At 41.1% G+C, this 17,391-nt stretch overlaps 1 protein-coding gene and 1 non-coding gene across 3 annotated transcripts in view; one reads left to right on the top strand and one right to left on the bottom strand.

The window, feature by feature from the left end:
- OSBPL11 (oxysterol binding protein like 11) overlaps nucleotides 1-17,391 on the bottom strand; it is an 89,414-nt gene that overhangs the window by 37,494 nt on the left and 34,529 nt on the right. For both annotated transcript variants that reach the window (XM_008155499.3, XM_054713900.1), the window contains exons 3-6: nucleotides 16,117-16,292; nucleotides 14,960-15,039; nucleotides 12,284-12,460; nucleotides 83-284 (exon numbers count right to left, since the gene is read on the bottom strand). In XM_008155499.3, coding sequence (XP_008153721.2) covers nucleotides 83-284; nucleotides 12,284-12,460; nucleotides 14,960-15,039; nucleotides 16,117-16,292 — 635 coding nt within the window. The remainder of the gene's footprint in view (nucleotides 1-82; nucleotides 285-12,283; nucleotides 12,461-14,959; nucleotides 15,040-16,116; nucleotides 16,293-17,391) is intronic.
- LOC129148633 (small Cajal body-specific RNA 15) lies at nucleotides 10,122-10,248 on the top strand. The gene has a single exon (XR_008555636.1). It is a non-coding gene; the product is annotated as a small Cajal body-specific RNA 15 (non-coding RNA).

Genomic DNA, 17,391 nt, shown 5'->3' with positions numbered 1-17,391 from the left:
CTGAAGTTAGAATTACAACAAACGCAGTCCTTTCCAGGTTTTGGACGTTAATGTTAAGTCCTACCTTTAATCTATAACTTACCTGAAGGCAATGAGCCCTTCTGATGTGATGCATGCTGCAACTGGAGAATATGAAAGCAGTCATTTAAGCAGTTCATAGTTGCCATGGAAGTAGCTTTGAGCATTAAGAGATCCTGGTCCAAGGAACTAAGATGGCCGGAAGCAGGAAGGCATTCAATTCGTCTAATCAAGTCTCTTTGTTGTCCTTCAGCATGAGACATCATCTAAGGAAAACAACAGTTCTGTGTGTCCCACTCATGATTTCTATAAATACTATAATACAGTTGCCATTTTAATGACAATATTCAGCTTTCTAACCACTTTTAAGATATATTAAACTTAGAAATCTATTTTAAGTTTGTTTGGCTAGTCTCAATTAATGAGCACTTAATAATGCTTATCAACTGAGCAAAAGATGGTAATCTTTGGCCCGGCTGGCGTGGCTCAGTGGTTGAGCATCAACCTATGAATTCAGTGGTTGAGTGTCAACCTATGAACCAGGAGGTCATGGTTTGATTCCAGTCAAGGGCACATGCGTGGGTTGCGGGCTCGATCCCGTGTGGGGTGTGCAGGAAGCAGTCGATCAATGATTCTCTCTCATGATGGATGTTTCTATCTCTCTCCCCCTCTCCCTTCCTCTCTGAAATCAATCCTACCTTATAATAGAGAAACATGCAAATTGACCACACCTCCGCTACGCCCACGATTGGGCCGGCGGGAGGCTGGGGGCGGGACTCCGGGTGGCCTATCTGGCTGTTGAGAAGATCAAGATGGTGGCGCCCAATCCTCTTAGTTCCGGGGGTCGCTGGGAAGATCGCAGCACCAGGGAGCTGCCCAGCCGCTCCCGGGGGTCCCTGAGGAGATCGGCAACAGGGGGGGATGGCGTGGCCGGGCCCGCCCAGCCGCTCCCGGGGGTCCCTGGGGAGATAGTCAACCTGGGGGGCGTGGCCGGGCCCGCCCAGCCTCTCCCGGGGGTCCCTGGGGAGATCGGCAACCCGGGGGGCGTGGCCGGGCTCGCCCAGCCGCTCCCAGGGTCCCTGGGAACATTGCAGGCATGTGGTTGCTGAGACCCAGACCAGGCCTCTGGCCACAGATTCATAGCTTTGCGGAGACCTAGGGCAGGGATCTGCCTCATCTGCAGAGAGACAGAGGTTCTGCAGTGCCCTCAAGATGTGGGTGGGCCCAGCCAGGGATCAAGGGGCATGGAAGGACTCCTGGCAGAGGGGCAAGGACCCTCACCCCTGAGGCGGGGGTTGAGGGGTGGAGCCACCTCAGTGAAGGGGTGCTGCACTGCAGGGTACTGGACTGACTGAGGTGATTCAGAGAAGCTCCCAGTGCTAATGGGCCTCGCTCAGGCAGCCTTCACACTTCAGAGGCAGTGACTACTGCTCCTGCCTTCACCCAAAAGCAAGCTCGCTACACCCTGCCCCATAGCAGAGCATGCCTAGGCAGTGAGTGGGAAGCCTTCCACCTGCTTCGGAGAAGGTGGGGGCAGTAAAGAATGGGGGGAGAGGAAAGAATGTGGAGCATCCGCAATGAAGAGGTGCTTGAGAAAGAGGCTCGGAAGCCTGACTGGAAGGTTTGTTCTGTTTGCTGGGCCGCTGCCCCTTAGGAAGCACAAAGAGCATGGCTCTGAGGGCTTCCTGTGTGCTGAGTCAAGTTCCACAGCCAACTGGAATTGGCCTCAGTTTCCTGGTCTGTAAAATGGATTAAGCGTGTCCCAGTGCCTTCACTGAGCTTTGATGGCCAATTGAGATACTATATAAAGAAAATGAGGGAAGAAGTGAGAAAGAAAAGGAAGGACTAGCAACACAAAAGAAAGACTGAAAGGAACCTGTAAACCCATTGTCACTTAAATAGGGAACATAGTCAATAGTGTTGTAATGATGGTATGATGCCAGGTGGGTACTAGAAATATCGGGGAACACTTTGTAAAGTATATGATTGTCTAACCACTATTCTGTAACTAATATAAAACCTGAAACCAATACAAAATAATGTTGAATGTAAAGAAATGAAAATTGGAGTGAAATTTTTATAAATGTCAAAGTTTAAATAAAAGCTGTAAAGGAAGGAAGGGGAGAATAAAAAGTGTTTTTCATTTTACCACTTCATTAAAAAGACAGTTGTCTTTATATGGTGCTTTTATACTTTTCTAAGTCATTATCTCATTTTAATTTCCAGGCAACTTAAAGACAAGTATTCCCTCCACTATTCAAAGAAAGGAAATCTTGGTGTCTGGTCCTAATGATTCAATCGTCAAGCCCTTATTGTAAAGCAGGGTTAGTAAAATTTTCTGTGCAGGGTCATATCTATACCAATAAAAGCCTTGGGGGTGATCAGGCCAGCAGAGGAGGGTATTTGGGGGCAATCAGGCCCACAGAGGAGCAGTTAGGGGGCAATCAGGCCAGCAAGGGAGCAGTTAGGGGGCAATCAGGCAGGTAGGTGAGCGGTTAGGAGCCAGCTGTCCCGGATTGTGAGAGGGATGTCCAACTGCAGGTTTAGGCCCGATTCCACAGGGATCGGGCCTAAACCTGCAGTTGGATATCCCCCGAGGGGTCCCATATTAGAGAGGGTACAAGCTGGGCTGAGGGACACCCTCCCCAGTGCACGAATTTCGTGCACCGGGCCTCTAGTAAAAAATATATTTTTAAAAAAGATGGTGACCTTTGGTAGCTGCTTAAATGACTTACAAACAGGGGGTGGGCAAAAGTAGGCTTAGCATGCCAAGAAATTGATAACAATAAAAAATTCTGTGCCAAAGTCAGTATAGCAAGTAGACTACAAGAATGTGTAAATAATGAAGGCCAGCAATTTGAGCACTTATAAGATTGTACTTAAGTGCACTGTGCCATTGTGACATTTTTTTGAGTTAATAAAGCGATTGTAATAGTCATAATCTGCATATCTTTTCCCATACAAACAACTGTAAAGCTACCTTTGCCAACCCCTGTATATGTAGCCTATTCAGGTTTAACACTAAAGATCAATGACTAGAAAATAGTACCTGTTCTTTCTACATCCTGATCAAAATTCACCTCAAGGAGTTTCAAAGCAGTTTAATTATCTCCAGACCCTATGCTCAGACTCTCTGACACCTGGGGTCATGCACGATAACCCAACCTTACCTTCCTTATCCATCCCTTCCATTTGATGTAAAACTATTAATCACTGAACTGTACACAACCTAACTGAAACTTCTAGAGCATTAGATGTGCTTTTCACTTAGTCCTCTGCCTGTATAAGTACCCCCCACTTTTCCAAAGTTGGAGCACTGTTTTAAGGTTTCTTGAAGGTCTGCTCTCAGACCATAGTCCTCAGATAAACCCAAATAAAATTATTTCTAATATTTTCAGATTCAGGTTCTTTTTGTTGACAGAGTCCTGTCCACTTTTTCTAATAGAGCCAATGGAATAGCAATGATAGATAAGTAACCCAATTTAAAAAAATGAAACAGAATTTACTATGCTTACTTACTTTCTCTATTGTGATCAGAAGGTTCTTTGATTACCCATCCTTTGGACACTATTTTAATTCACATAAAAATTTTATAGTGGAGAGATTCTTTTTACTTTCAGAGGCTAGCTGCTCCAAATAATTTTTTATTTTTTTAAATATATTTTTATTGATTTCAGAAAGAGGAAGGGGAAGGGAGAGAGAAAGATAGAAACATCAATGAGAGACTCATTAATTGGCTGCCTCCTGCACACCTCCTACTGGGAGCGTGTGCCCTGACCAGGAATTGAACCATGACCTCCTGGTTCATGGATCAACACTCAACCACTGAGCAACACCGACAGGGCTCCAGATAATTTTTTTTTTCAATCCTCATCTGAGGATATTTTTCCATTGATTTTTAGAGAGAGGGAAAGACAGAGAGAAACATCAATGTGAGAGAAACACATCAATTGGTTGCCTCCTGAACGAACCCTGACCAGGACCCGGGCCAGGGAGGAGCCTGCAACCAAGGTATGTGCCCTTGACCAGAATCAAACCTGGGACCCTTCAGTCCACAGGCGATGCTCTATCCACTGAGCCAATTATAAGATAATTTTATAATTTTTAATCTAGTACATCAGAGGACTAGTGAAAGAGACATAAATTATCCTACCAAGCAAATCAAGTGTGTCACACATGAAATAGTCCCTGAAATCATATGTTGAAGTACTGGATCAAACTTTTTTTTAATATATATATATATTTTTATTGATTTTAGAGAGGAAGGGAGAGGGATAGACAGAAACGTCAATGATGGGAGAGAATCATTGATCGGCTGCTTCCTGCATGCCCCCTACTGGGAATCAAGCCTGCAACTGGGCACGTGCCCTTGACCAGAATCGAACCTGGGACCCTTCAGTCCGCAGGCTAACGCTCTATCCACTGAGCAAAACCGGCTAGGGCAAACTTCTTTTTTTTTTTAATGGAAGTTTACCAGAAAAAAAAAGCTCACCCTTACCAGAAAAAAAAAAAAAGTTTTTTAATGAAAGTATCTATACATATGCATATATATGGGTGCTTTGTGTGTGTATAATTGTATTTGTATATAAATATGGCACTAACTTTCAATAATCCAACCTTATGAATTAAGTACGACCACTTGGAAAACAACTGGCAATATCTACTAGAGTTAAGTTAATCGAGTTAAATAAATGCAATCCAATATTGAATAATTATATCCTTAGATATACATATATATGTTCATCAACTCAAGTGTCCATCAACACTGGAATAGATAAATAAAATTAAAATATACTCATACATTAAATACTGTACATCAATGAAAAGAATTGCTACACTCGACATCATAAATCTCAAGCATAATGTTGATTGAAAAGAAGCCATACACACTATTTAATTCCTGTTTTAGAAATTTCAAAAACAGGCAAAATAAATCCATGGTGTTAGAAGGAAGGGTATAGCCGAAAACCGGTTTGGCTCAGTGGATAGAGCGTCGGTCTGTGGACTGAAAGGTCCCAGGTTCGATTCCGGTCAAGGGCATGTACATTGGTTGCGGGCACATCCCCAGTAGGGGGTGTGCAGGAGGCAACTGGTTGATGTTTCTCTCTCATCGATGTTTCTAGCTCTCTATCCCTCTCCCTTCCTCTCTGTAAAAAATCAATAAAAATATATTATTAAAAAAAAAAGAAGGAAGGGTATAGTGATAGAGAGGTATGAAAGGATCTTCTAAGGTGCTAGTAATATTTTTTTTTAATGGAAGCTTATATCGCAGTTTTTCTTTTTAAATATGTTTTTATTGACATTTTTAGAGAGAGCGGAGGGAGAGGGATAGAGAGATAGAAACATTGATGAGAAAGGAACAGCATCAATTGGCTGCCTCCTGTATGCCCCCTACTGGGGATCAAGCCTGCAACCCACTGCCCTGACTGAAAATTGAACCGGCTACTTCTTGCGTTGACACTTAACCACTGAGCCACACCAGCTGGGCACTATTTCATTTCTTAATCTAGGATGTGATTACATGCAAATTACATCAAGATGTACACTTATGGCCTAGCTGGTTTGGCTCAGTGGATAGAACATCGGCCTGCGGACTGAAGGGTCCCTGGTTTGATTCCAGTCAAGGGCGCATGCCTGGGTTGTGGGCTCGATCCCCAGTAGGGGGCGTGCAGGAGGCACCTGACCAATGATTCTCTCTCATTACTGATGTTTCTATCTCTCTCCCTCTCCCTTCCTCTCTGAAATCAATAAAAATATATTTTAAACAAAAATATGTACATTTATAATTTATGTACTTTTCTATATTATAAGCTAATAAAAGTTTGTAAAGGAAAAATCGTAAGTAGGATATTCACAACCTAATCAATTATCACAATACTAGTGGCCTGGTGCACGAAATTCGTGCACGGTGTGTGTGTGTGTGTGTGTGTGTGTGTGTGTGTGTGTCCCTCAGCCCAGCCTGCAACCTCTCCAATCTGGGACCCCTGGTGGGATTGGGTCTAAATGGGCAGTCGGACATCCCTCTCACAATACAGGACTGCTGGCTCCCAACTGCTCGCCTGCCTGCCTTCCTGATTGCCCCTAACCGCTTCTGCCTGCCAGCCTGATCACACCCTAACCACTCCCCTGCCAGCCTGATTGATGCCTAACTGCTCCCCTGCCAGCCTGTTTGCCCCTAACTACCTTCCCCTGTAGGCCTGGTCACCCCTAACTGCCCTCCCCTGCAGGCCAGGTCCCCCCCAACTGCTCTCCCCTGCAGGCCTGGGTCCCCCCCAACTTCCCTCCTCTGCTGGCCTGGTCACTCCTAACTGCCCTCCCCTGCAGGCCTGGTCCCTCCCAACTGTCCTCCCCTGCTGGCCTGATCGCCCACAACTGCCCTCCCTTGCAGGCCTGGTCCCTCTCAACTTCCCTCCCCTGCTGGACATCTTGTGGTGGTCATCTTGTGTCCACATGGGGGCAGGATCTTTGACCACATGGGGGCAGCCATCTTGTGTGTTGGAGTGATGGTCAATCTGCATATTACTTTTATTAGATAGGATAGAGGTGTGGTGCATGGGTGCGGGCCAGCTGGTTTGCCCTGAAGGGTGTCCCGGATCAGGGTGGGGGTTCCCTTGGGGCATGGGGCAGCCTGGGTGAGGGGCCTGTGGTGGTTTTCAGGCCGGCCACGCCCCACGGCGTCCCAAGCGGAGGCCCTGGTATCTGGGGCCTTTATTTAACTCTATTTATCTTCTATAATTGAAACTTTGTAGCCTGGAGCAGAGCCAAGCCTCCTGCTCGCTCTGTGGCTGCAGCCATTTCTGTTGGAATTTATGTATCTTCTATAATTGAAACTTTGTAGCCTTGAGTGGAGACCAAGGCAGGCCAGGGCTTCCTCCATCGCCGGGGGCAACCCTAGCCTCCTGCTCTCTGCAGCTCCGTGGCTGCCGCCATTTCTGTTGGAATTTATTTATCTTCTATAATTGAAACTTTGTACCCTTGAGTGGAGGCCTGAGCCGCCAGGGTGTGTGGAAAGTTTGGCTCCCTCCATCTCCAGGGAAACCCAAGCCTCCCTCCTGCTCGCTATGTGGCTGCAGCCATCTTGGTTGGGGTTAATTTGTATACTTGCTCCTGATTGGATGGTGGGCATGGCTGGTGGGTGTAGCAGAGTGATGGTTAATTTGCATATTACTCTTATTAGATAGGATAACCCTTCAGAGAAAAAAATGTTTCTTTGTGCAAATGGCCACCCAAAGCCACCTGCTAGTGCTGATATCAGAAGTAAAGAGGCCTAATAAAGTGATATTCTTGGCTAGAAAAAAAAATTAACTTTAAAATATAATTAGAGCACAAATGTTAAAATTTGGTAATGGCTCTTTCCAAAGCAAACAAATGAGCTGATCATATATTTACAAAGAATTCAAAAACTGATTTGTGAAGCTATGTTGGTAATTATTCCTATCAAACCAGTTCTTCAAGAAAACTTCAGGAAAGCTGAAAACTTGGCTTGCTTAAAAAACCTTATCTTGAGAACAAATGGTTAACCAAAGAATGCAGGAAAGAAAGGGGGCGTTTTAATGCCTCTTCTCCCTCTTCTCCAGAGAATACATAGCATACAATCACCCTGAACTGCTAAGGCAGAAGGGGGCAAGGAGGAGAGAAAAGGGAGTTTTCATCTCACTGTTTAAACAGAGAAGCAGTTAAAGATAAAATCACCAGATGCTTCTCATAAATTCTCGAAAAGCCATAACATAAAAGGAAGACCTTGGGAGTTAATCTGTGCCCAAGATATCCAGCAGAGGAATTCTGAAACCTGTAGACAGAAGGATATGTAACCCCCTGAATCCCCACCAGACTGGCTTCTCCGGCTAGCCGAGAAACCTACGGTATCTGCAATCTAGGCCAGATGTAGTTTAATAGATTTGCTTCCCTTGATTCTTTAATAAGTTCACTTGGTTTACTTTTTAATAAATTGCTTTACTACAACACAGAGTCACTTGTTTGAATTCCTTCCTAAGAGACTGACAAGAACCAAGGAGGGGCAGCTCTCTCTCTCCCTTCAACTGCAATAATACCTTTTCTGGTGTTTCTGGTGCCTGTAACAGTAACACATCACTTAGGTGGCATCTAGTTTGTTTGAAAACCAAATTAGAATCATGATTTTATCACTTGCATTTTAATTGTCTGACTTTGTTACTAGACTGGTTATTTTAGCTACTCCTAGGGCATACGATAGCACCAGCATGAAGCATGCACTGAATGGAGTGATTTGATAAATAGCACTAACACTAAAAAATAAATACTAACATAGGTCATTTTAATTCAGTAAAGCTTTAGTAATAAGTTCATGTTCAAGCACAATGACTATTCTCAGTTGCTTTTGCCAGCTGCTACTTAATCTACTGCTAGACTTATCCATGAACTTTGATTAAAATGTTTCCTGCCCAGCCAGTGTGAATCAGTGGTTGAGTGTCGACCTGTGAACTGGGAGGTCACCATTCGATTTCCGGTCAGAGCACATGCCCGGGTTGTGGGCTCCATCCCCAATGTGGGGCGTGCAGGAGGCAGCTGATAAATGATTCTCTCTCACTATTGATGCTTCCGCTAGTATCTCTTCTCTCCCTCTCCCTTCCTCTCTGACGTCAATAAAAATATGTTTAGGGGGGGAAAAAGTTTCTTTCAACCTAGCTGTGAGTTATAGCCTTGCATTACAACCTCCTAGAACTGGATCACTCTAGAATCTCAAAGCCATTTTGACATGAATGGATGTGTGACATAATAAGAAATATGTGTTTGGTTTGTGCCACCCACTCCTTCCTGGCACACAGAAACTAAACCTGGGTCATTTCCTAAATATTTAGAGCATAGGGGTATCTTTTGTTATATTTGGTTTTGTTCCTGAAAGAGTTTCAGAACATAAAGGTGAAATGGGTGTCTTGTTATTCATTACAAACCTATTCAATAGACTAGAATTTATGGCAATGAGGTGAATTTTGGTGAGTCCCACCCTACCTAGATGCTGGTTGCCAGGGAACACTGTGATTAGAGGTTGAGATTTTTCAGCCCACACTCCACCTTCTCAGGAGGAGAGAAGCAAGAGCTGGAGGTTAAATTAATCACCAATGGCCAATGATTTAGTCAATCATGACTACATAATGAAGCATCCATAAGAACCCAAAAGGAAGAGGTTAGGAGAGCTTCTTGTTGATGAGCACTTGAAGGTACTGGGAGGGTGGTATGACCAGAGAGCGCATGCACAGTCCATGCCCCTTACCCTATATCTTGCCCTACACATCTCTTCCATTTGTTGTTCCTGAGTTATACTCTTTTATAATACACTAGTAAAATCCTATATAATAAAAGGCTAATATGCAAATCGACCAAACAGCAGAACAACCGGTTGCTATGATGCGCACTGACCACCAGGGAGTAAACGCTCGATGCAGGAGCTGCCCCCTGGTGGTCCGTGCACTCCCACAGGGGGAATGCTGCTCAGCCAGAATCCCTGAGCCAGGCTCATGGCTGGCGAGCGCAGTGGCGGTGGCAGGAACCTCTCCCGCCTCTGCAGCAGCACTAATGATGTCCAACTGCCGCTTAGGCCTGAGGGCCAGGCTGGGCTGAGGGGACACCCCCTGCCCCCGCGCAAGTGCACGAATTGCTTGTGCACCAGGCCTCTAGTAGTAAATAAACTGTTTGTCTGAGTTTTATAAGCTGTTCTAGCAAATGATCATACCTGAGGAAAGAGTAGTGGAAACCTCAGCTGGTTGTCAGAAGCACAGGTGACAACCTGGATTTGTGACTGGCGTCTGAAGTGGGGACAGTCTTGTGGATCTGACACTATCTCAGGTGGATAATGTCAGAACTGAATTACATTGTAGGATACCCAGCTAGTGTCCACAGACAACTGGAGATCTGCTTAGTGTGGGGGAACCCCACACACATTTGGTAACCAAAGCACAGAAGTGTAGAGTGCTGGAGTAGAGTAGAGGAGAAACACAGGAGTGTCTTTCCTTTATGGAATGACTGTTAGAATCTACAGATATTCACACCTGGTGGTTTGTGGTAGACATTTTCTCAAAATTAAAAAAAAAAAATAAGCCTGAAACTCGCTTCAAGAAAAACTGACACTGGAGACTAAGAAAACAGAGTCCTTGAAGTCAAGCTGACTCACCTTTTAGCCTCCTAAATTGAAAGGTAGATAGCACAGGTCTTGTTTGCAAAGTAAATTCGAGACCTACTGATCTACCAACAGAAAAAAAAAAAGAAAAAAGAAAAAAGAAAAAGAAAAACTGACAGTGTTTGTTGCCAATTATAATTAGAACAATAAATTTCTAATTTCAGGGGCCCATTTTAATCTGAGCTTTAAAATGAAAATTCGAATTTTGGAAAACCTATCTCTCACCCTAAGCTTAACAGCTTCCCAATACTGAAAGCTTTTTCTGATGAGATTGGTGCCAATGTTAATGAACATGAATTTTTGATATTATACAATGACAAAATAGATCAACATTTGCAAGACCTTCATGCTTTCCAAATGAGTGATGTATAATACTATTACAAAATTATGCATAGTTTAGGATCCATTCAAAGTGCAAAACATACCAACAAACTGTCATATAACAGAATATGAAAAGTTCACTGACATACATTATATTCACACTGCATCTAACATTTAAGAGACCACCACTGTCAAGTTTCCATGCAGTACTGAAAGGATAGCCACAATTAACTTAAAAGGCTATTAAAGTATTTCTTTAATTTCCAATCACATTATCTGTGTGAGGCCAAATACATAGCTATCTATAAGCTCTATCAAATTTAACTCAGCAAACAATACCTGGAACATTTAGAACCTAACAACTTCATCCTTTATTATCTAGAACTAGAGACCCAGTGCACGAATTCGTGCATGGGTGGGGTCTGGCTGGCTGGGAAGAGGGGCCGTGGGCAGTTGGCCAGCCGGCACCGCCCCCTGATCGAACTCCCAGTCGAGGGGACAATTTGCATATTAGCCTTTTATTATATAGGATTATTTGGCACTCGGTTTGAAAAAGCAAGAGGCAAATGTTGAGGTAAGGCAACATCAAGGACTGAACTATTTTTGTGTATACTTGAGATTTTCTCTCTATATATATATTTATAGATAAATATATATCTTAAAAGATTCACTTGTTCCCTGGCCAGTTTGGGTCAGCCCACGGACCAAAGGGTTGTGGGTCTGATTGCCATTTAGGTGCATGTACCTCGGTTGCAGGTTCAATCCCCAGCCCAGTCAGGTGGCGAGTGGGAAGCAACCAATTGATGTGTCTCTCTCACTTCGATATTTATCTCCTTCTCCCTCCTCCCTCCCTTCCACTCTCTCTAAAAAAAATCAATGGAAAAATACCCTCGGGTGCCTAACCGGTTTGGCTCAGTGGATAGAGTGTCAGCCTGCGGATTCAAGGGTCCCAGGTTCAATTCCAGTCAAGGGCATGTACCTTGGTTGCGGGCGTGTGCAGGAGGCAGCTGATCGGTGTTTCTCTCTCATCGATGTTTCTAACTCTCTATCCCTCCCCCTTCCTCTCTGGAAAAATCAATAAAATATATATGTTTTTAAAAACTGTTGCCTGTTTAATAAGTGATAAAAAAAATACCCTCGGATAAGGATAAATAAATAAACAAGCAAACAAACAAACAAATAAAGGAGTCACTTGTTTGGCCAAATAGTCTTCCCACTAGACTTAAATTTTACATTAAAGGAGTCTGTACCTTTACTTGAGAAATAAAAAATACAGACTTTTGAAAAATGAGTTTGCTATTACAGTTGACAGACTTGAGAAAACTTTGGACACCATATATATTCAGGAAATATTTTGGTGGTTTTTTTTTTTAAATTTCAATCACAGTCCACATTCAATATCATTCTGTACCAGTTTCAGGCATATAGCATGATGGCCAGACAACCACACACTTCACAAAGTTGGACCCCCCTCATACTTAAAGCACCTACCCAGCCCCACATATAGCCATCATAACACTGCTGACTATATTTCCCATGCTGCAATCCACATTCCTGGGACTATTCTGTAACTATCAATTTGTACTTGTTAATCCCTTTAATTTTTCTCCTAGCCCCTCAACTCCCTTCCCTAATCAGGGAATCATTAAGACTTAAAAACTATCTCAGCATACTAGATGGGAAACATTGAAAGCCCCAGAAGACACAAACAGAATTTTAAAAAATTTTAGTGATAAAAGCAAGTAGGTAAGATTATTTGTGCATTTTAACTTGACTTCAATTCATACTTACTTCTCTGACTTCTACAAGATGGTCTGGAGGTAAGTGAGCTCTTTTGCTCATTGATTGTAGTTTGGAATGTCCAACATTAAAAAAAGAAATGGCATTTTGACTTGGCCTCCTCTGGGATATAGGAGAATTACCACTAGATGCAAGTGAGAAGCTCCGTGATTTCAGAGGAGGGTTATTCTATTAGACAAACAAAGAAAATCATTCCTTTTAAAATCAATTTAGGCTCTCTAACCCTGAACCTATGAGTTTTAAAAATTAAATTAATCTCAGAATTGACTATAAGAACATTTCTGAAACTGATAAATTTAAGGCACACAAAGTGTAAGCATTTCACATGCCCATAGTAAACTTATGTATTTAGAAACTTAATTCCTGGTGTGCTATCAAGAATACTTTTTCACATTTTATAAATATTAGAATAATAACTTTCTAATTTCAGATTTTTAAACATCTTGATTGAAGCAAAAAGTATACTTAGCAATATTCAACATAAATTTTCTAAATGTAACATGCAAATATCTTTGAAACAGACTGGTGCTTTCTGATCACTACCAATGACTGTAATCTTGCAGTATGAGTAAAGTATTTATGTCAAATTTCCTGAAGACTGTGCAGTAGGCCTAAATCACAAACAACTTTTTAAAACTCACTTACGGGGAAAAAACACTAGAGGGAAAAAAAAATTTTTTTAAGTCCAATTCTCACCTAGGTATAGATTCCTTTATTCTTCCCAGATACTAGTTTTTAGATATCTCTAAACTCAGATGTCAAGTACTGAGACTCTTCTTTTCAACTTAAAAAATCACACAAAAAAACCTCCAAAGATATACAAATGACCAATAAGCATATGAGAAGACTTTCAACATTAGTCATTAGGAAATGAAATAAAAACTACACTGACATCCCATTTCATACCCACTAGGATGGCTATAACAATAAGAAAAAACACACAACCCAGATTACGATAACAAGCATTGGCGAGAATGTGAAAACTGAAGCCCTCATACATTGCTGGTTGGAATGTGAAATGGCTCAGCCGCTTTGGAAAGCCGTTTGGCAATTCCTCAAAAATTAAACAGCCCTAGCCGGTTTTGCTCAGTGGATAGAGCGTTGGCCTGCGATCTGAAAGGTCCCAGGTTCGATTCCGGTCAAGGGTACATGCCCGGGTTGTGGGCTCGATTCCCAGTGGGGGACTTGCAGGAGGCAGCCAATCCATGATTCTCTCTCATCATGGATGTTTCTATCTCTCTCTCCCTCTTCCTTCCTCTCTGAAATCAATAAAAATATATTTTAAAAAAATTAAACAGAGAACTACCACATGACCCAGTAATTCCACTCTTAAATAAATACCCTACCCAAACTTAAATACAAATGTTCACTGTAGTATTATTGATAATAGCCACAAACAGGAAATCCAAATGTCTATCAACTGATGGATGACTAAATAAAACATGGTATAGCCATACAATGGAATACTGTTCACCCATTAAAAAGGAATAAAATGAAATACATGCAATGACACAGATGAACCTTGAGAACATCATGCTGTGTGTAAAAAGCCAGATAACACACAGAAAAACCACATATTGCATGGTTCCATTTATATGAGTATCCAGAATAGAAAATTCATAGAAATAAAAAATAAATTCGTGTTTCCCAGTGGCTAGGAAAGGTGAGAATAGCAAGTGACTGCTAATGGATATAGGTTTTTTGGAGGATGATGAAAATGTTCTGGAATTAGATAGTTGCAATGGTAGCACATCCTGCAAATATACAGTGGAACCGTGGTTCTTGAACTTAATTCATTCTGGAAAGCTGTTTCAGAAGTGATTTGTTCAAAAACCGAAACAATTTTTCCAATTAGAAATAATGTAAATTGAATTAATTCATTCCAGATTCCCAAATGATTCCGTTTTAACCTTTCTTACAAAATACTGAAATACTGATACAGTACATGTCTAAGTACTGCTTAATCTATAAACAAACACTTCTTTTCTTAAATTTATTAAACAGCCCCTTACAATAACCTTAAATCAAGCATGTCGAACTCTCAGCCCATGCTTGCCTTAAATGAGTCACTGTCAGCACTCATGCAGCATCTTTCACTGCCTCTGAAATGCTGTCACTGGCTACCTGCTTTTTGTATATCCAAGTCAATAGTTTTTCTACCTCTTCAATTGCCTGTGATCATTGTTTTTTTCACACGCATAGCAACATTAGCACTTGATGGCCGCTTTATGTTTTAAAATTGTGCTAATTGTTCATTTTGCTAGCAACAAAAGAAAGAAAGAAAAAAAAACAACCAAAAAATATTCACATCAGGATTTCCTGAGATGTTAAATACCCAAGGTTTAGCAATAAACTAACTTGCATTCTCTCCTTTGTTTGTGGCCTGAGAGATGCCTTTTGTTATGCTGTATCAGCAAGAAAGGACTGATAGGATCCAGAACTGACATTTTGTTCAAAGACTGAGACATTTTTTCCATGAACAACTTGGTCAAGAACCAAACTGTTGGAGACTGGAGACATACGGGAGCTGAGGTTTGACTGTACTAAAATACTATGGAATTACACACAGGAGTATGTGAATAGCATCTCAATTTAAAAATGTAAAAAGAAATTTAAAAAATTCTTTCCCCATTTCTGTGCATTAATATTGTACATGAATCCACATACCTTGCCAATAGCTTCAGTGTGATGTTGTGTACATATCTGAAGTCTGCTAACCCAATGCTGTCGTTCTTTAGCATCTGTGGCTGATAAACACAATCTATAAGTTACTCACTTTTATAATTATTTTTGGAATACAATTGTCTACATCAGGAAGAAAAGATCATTGAAAACCAGGGACTGGTACTACTCTTCCTAGAGCAAATGTCCCTGACTGCAGGGAGGTAAAAAAAAGACCCAAGCATCAACCTTGTTAGGTAACACAGTAGCTGGATGTGGCTATTTCATAAGGAGGATAAATTACATGCAGCTAGATGGGGATATGACACTTGAGATATCATAAGTTTCTCATAAAAATATGCTCTTATTTAGCCCTAGCCAGTTCTGCTCAGCGAACAGAGAGTTGGCCTGTGGACCAAAGGGTCTCAGGTTTGATTCCAATCAAAGGTATGTATCTTGGTTGCAACTCCTCCCTGACCCTGGCCCTGGTCAGGGCTCGTGCAGGAGGCAACCAATCGATGTGTTTCTCTCGCATCGATGTTTCTCTGTCTTTCCCTCCCTCTTCCACTCTCCCTAAAAATCAATGGAAAAATATCCTCCGGTGAGAATAAAAAAACACACAACCTCTTATTTAAAACTTTCAGATCTTAAGCAGCGTGCTCAGCTAAGTTATCATTATACTTTATGTATAGTAATTAGATAAAAATCACAAACTTCTACATAAATTAAATTTATCTAAACAAATATAACTATTTTATTTTAATGAGAATGAACATTTTAATAAATCCCAACTATGTCCATTACTTCCTGAAAACCACAAATCAAATCAAGAAAAGGGGTAAACTACTAACCAATGGCAGACATTAAAAAGTACCATTTAAAGAAGCCTGTATTTTTAGATTTTTCAGTAATTAGGGTTTCATCTCCACAAATATTTTAGAGGGGTCAATCTTAAACAGACCTGTTAATTGTCCCATCTAAAAAAATTATTTATTAAAACAGATTTCATAAATTCTTAAAGCAACTCCAAGGTTTAGAATATTGTATCTACATCATCAATGACAGTAGTTCTATTTCTAAAACCCAAATGAAAGCAGGGAAGTATACCAACTTCTCAAGGGAAAAAGACGATCACTCTATTAATTTTTGCATCTCAATCATACCTCTGAGTTTATACTGTTCCCCACTGGCAGCATTTACAGTGAAGGTGTGAGAGTCTTCATCACTGGGTGATATTACAGCTCCTGCAAGCTGCAAAGTACCTCTGGGTTTTTGATTTCTAGACTGTTCATTCACAAAGTATTCCAATAACCCAGCTTCATTGTTTAAAACAAAAAATCTGTAATGAGTTTAAAAAGAAAAGGTCATAATTTTTAAACATTTTCCTTAGTCAAACTAAAGCAAACCAAGTGTTTTTTTTAAATTAATTTTGAGAGAGAGAGAGAGAAAGATCAATGTGAGAGTGAACATTAATCGGCTGCCTACTACATGCCCCCTACTAGGGGTACCGCCTGCAGCACAGGCATGTGCCCTGACTTGGAATAGAACCAGCAACCTTTCTGTGCACAGGATGCCGTTCAACCAACTGAGCCTCAGCAGCCAGGGCAAGCAAACCAAGTTTTAACCACTTACACACTTTGGAATTTTTGCCATTAAAAAAACTAAAATTCAAATGTATTTCAAGAAGTACTTGTAAGCACTAGGTTGAATTTCCTAGCAGTGAAGATTATTGACAAATTGAATGAGTTTTATAAAAGACATAAAACAGCCAGCTGAGAGATAGGCAGAGAGAGAGAGGCATTTAATAGGAAAGCAGCATATCAGATACTACAAAAAGGAAACAAAGATATAGTATCCTTTCAGAGGAAGCTTTCTCTCCGGAATTCATTAACAGGGAAGGTAAACTGCCCAAGGGCAAATGGTAATGAGAATTTTTATTTAAAATTCATTGCAAAAAAATCAAAACATGAGTTTTGAGGTTAACTCAATGCTAGGTAAGAAATGAATCTAAGTTAAAATTTAATCAATAAAATATACAATGAGAATAATGTCAGGGTAGAAAGATTTTGTGAATGTATCATTAAATAGGTCACAACTAAAGATTACTTATCCTGTTTAAAAATGAAAAAGCTGCAATTGGAGATGCAGAAACATAAGAAACTTGAAACTAAATGATGAAATACTGATACACTTTGGAAAAGAAATTGATGTTCTGATTTGCTTCTAGATTAAATGCTTTAGGAAATATATTAATTCAGATTCCAATTTAATGAATATAACAGCTGTTTTCTTTAAAAAATATAAAAAGTTCCAATTTCAAAAAATTAACCTTTGGACTTGGAGCAGTTTGGCAATCTACATGTTAATGTGCTCTATAACAGTAAACAATTTGACCCAGTTCAAGGTCCTAGAAGATATTATCTTAAGCAATGCGGCAA

Source organism: Eptesicus fuscus, chromosome 3, assembly GCF_027574615.1.
Source record: "Eptesicus fuscus isolate TK198812 chromosome 3, DD_ASM_mEF_20220401, whole genome shotgun sequence".
Lineage (NCBI taxonomy): Eukaryota > Metazoa > Chordata > Mammalia > Chiroptera > Vespertilionidae > Eptesicus > Eptesicus fuscus.
The sequence above is the reverse complement of the archived record's forward strand: the minus strand, read 5'-3'. Positions and strand labels throughout refer to the sequence as shown.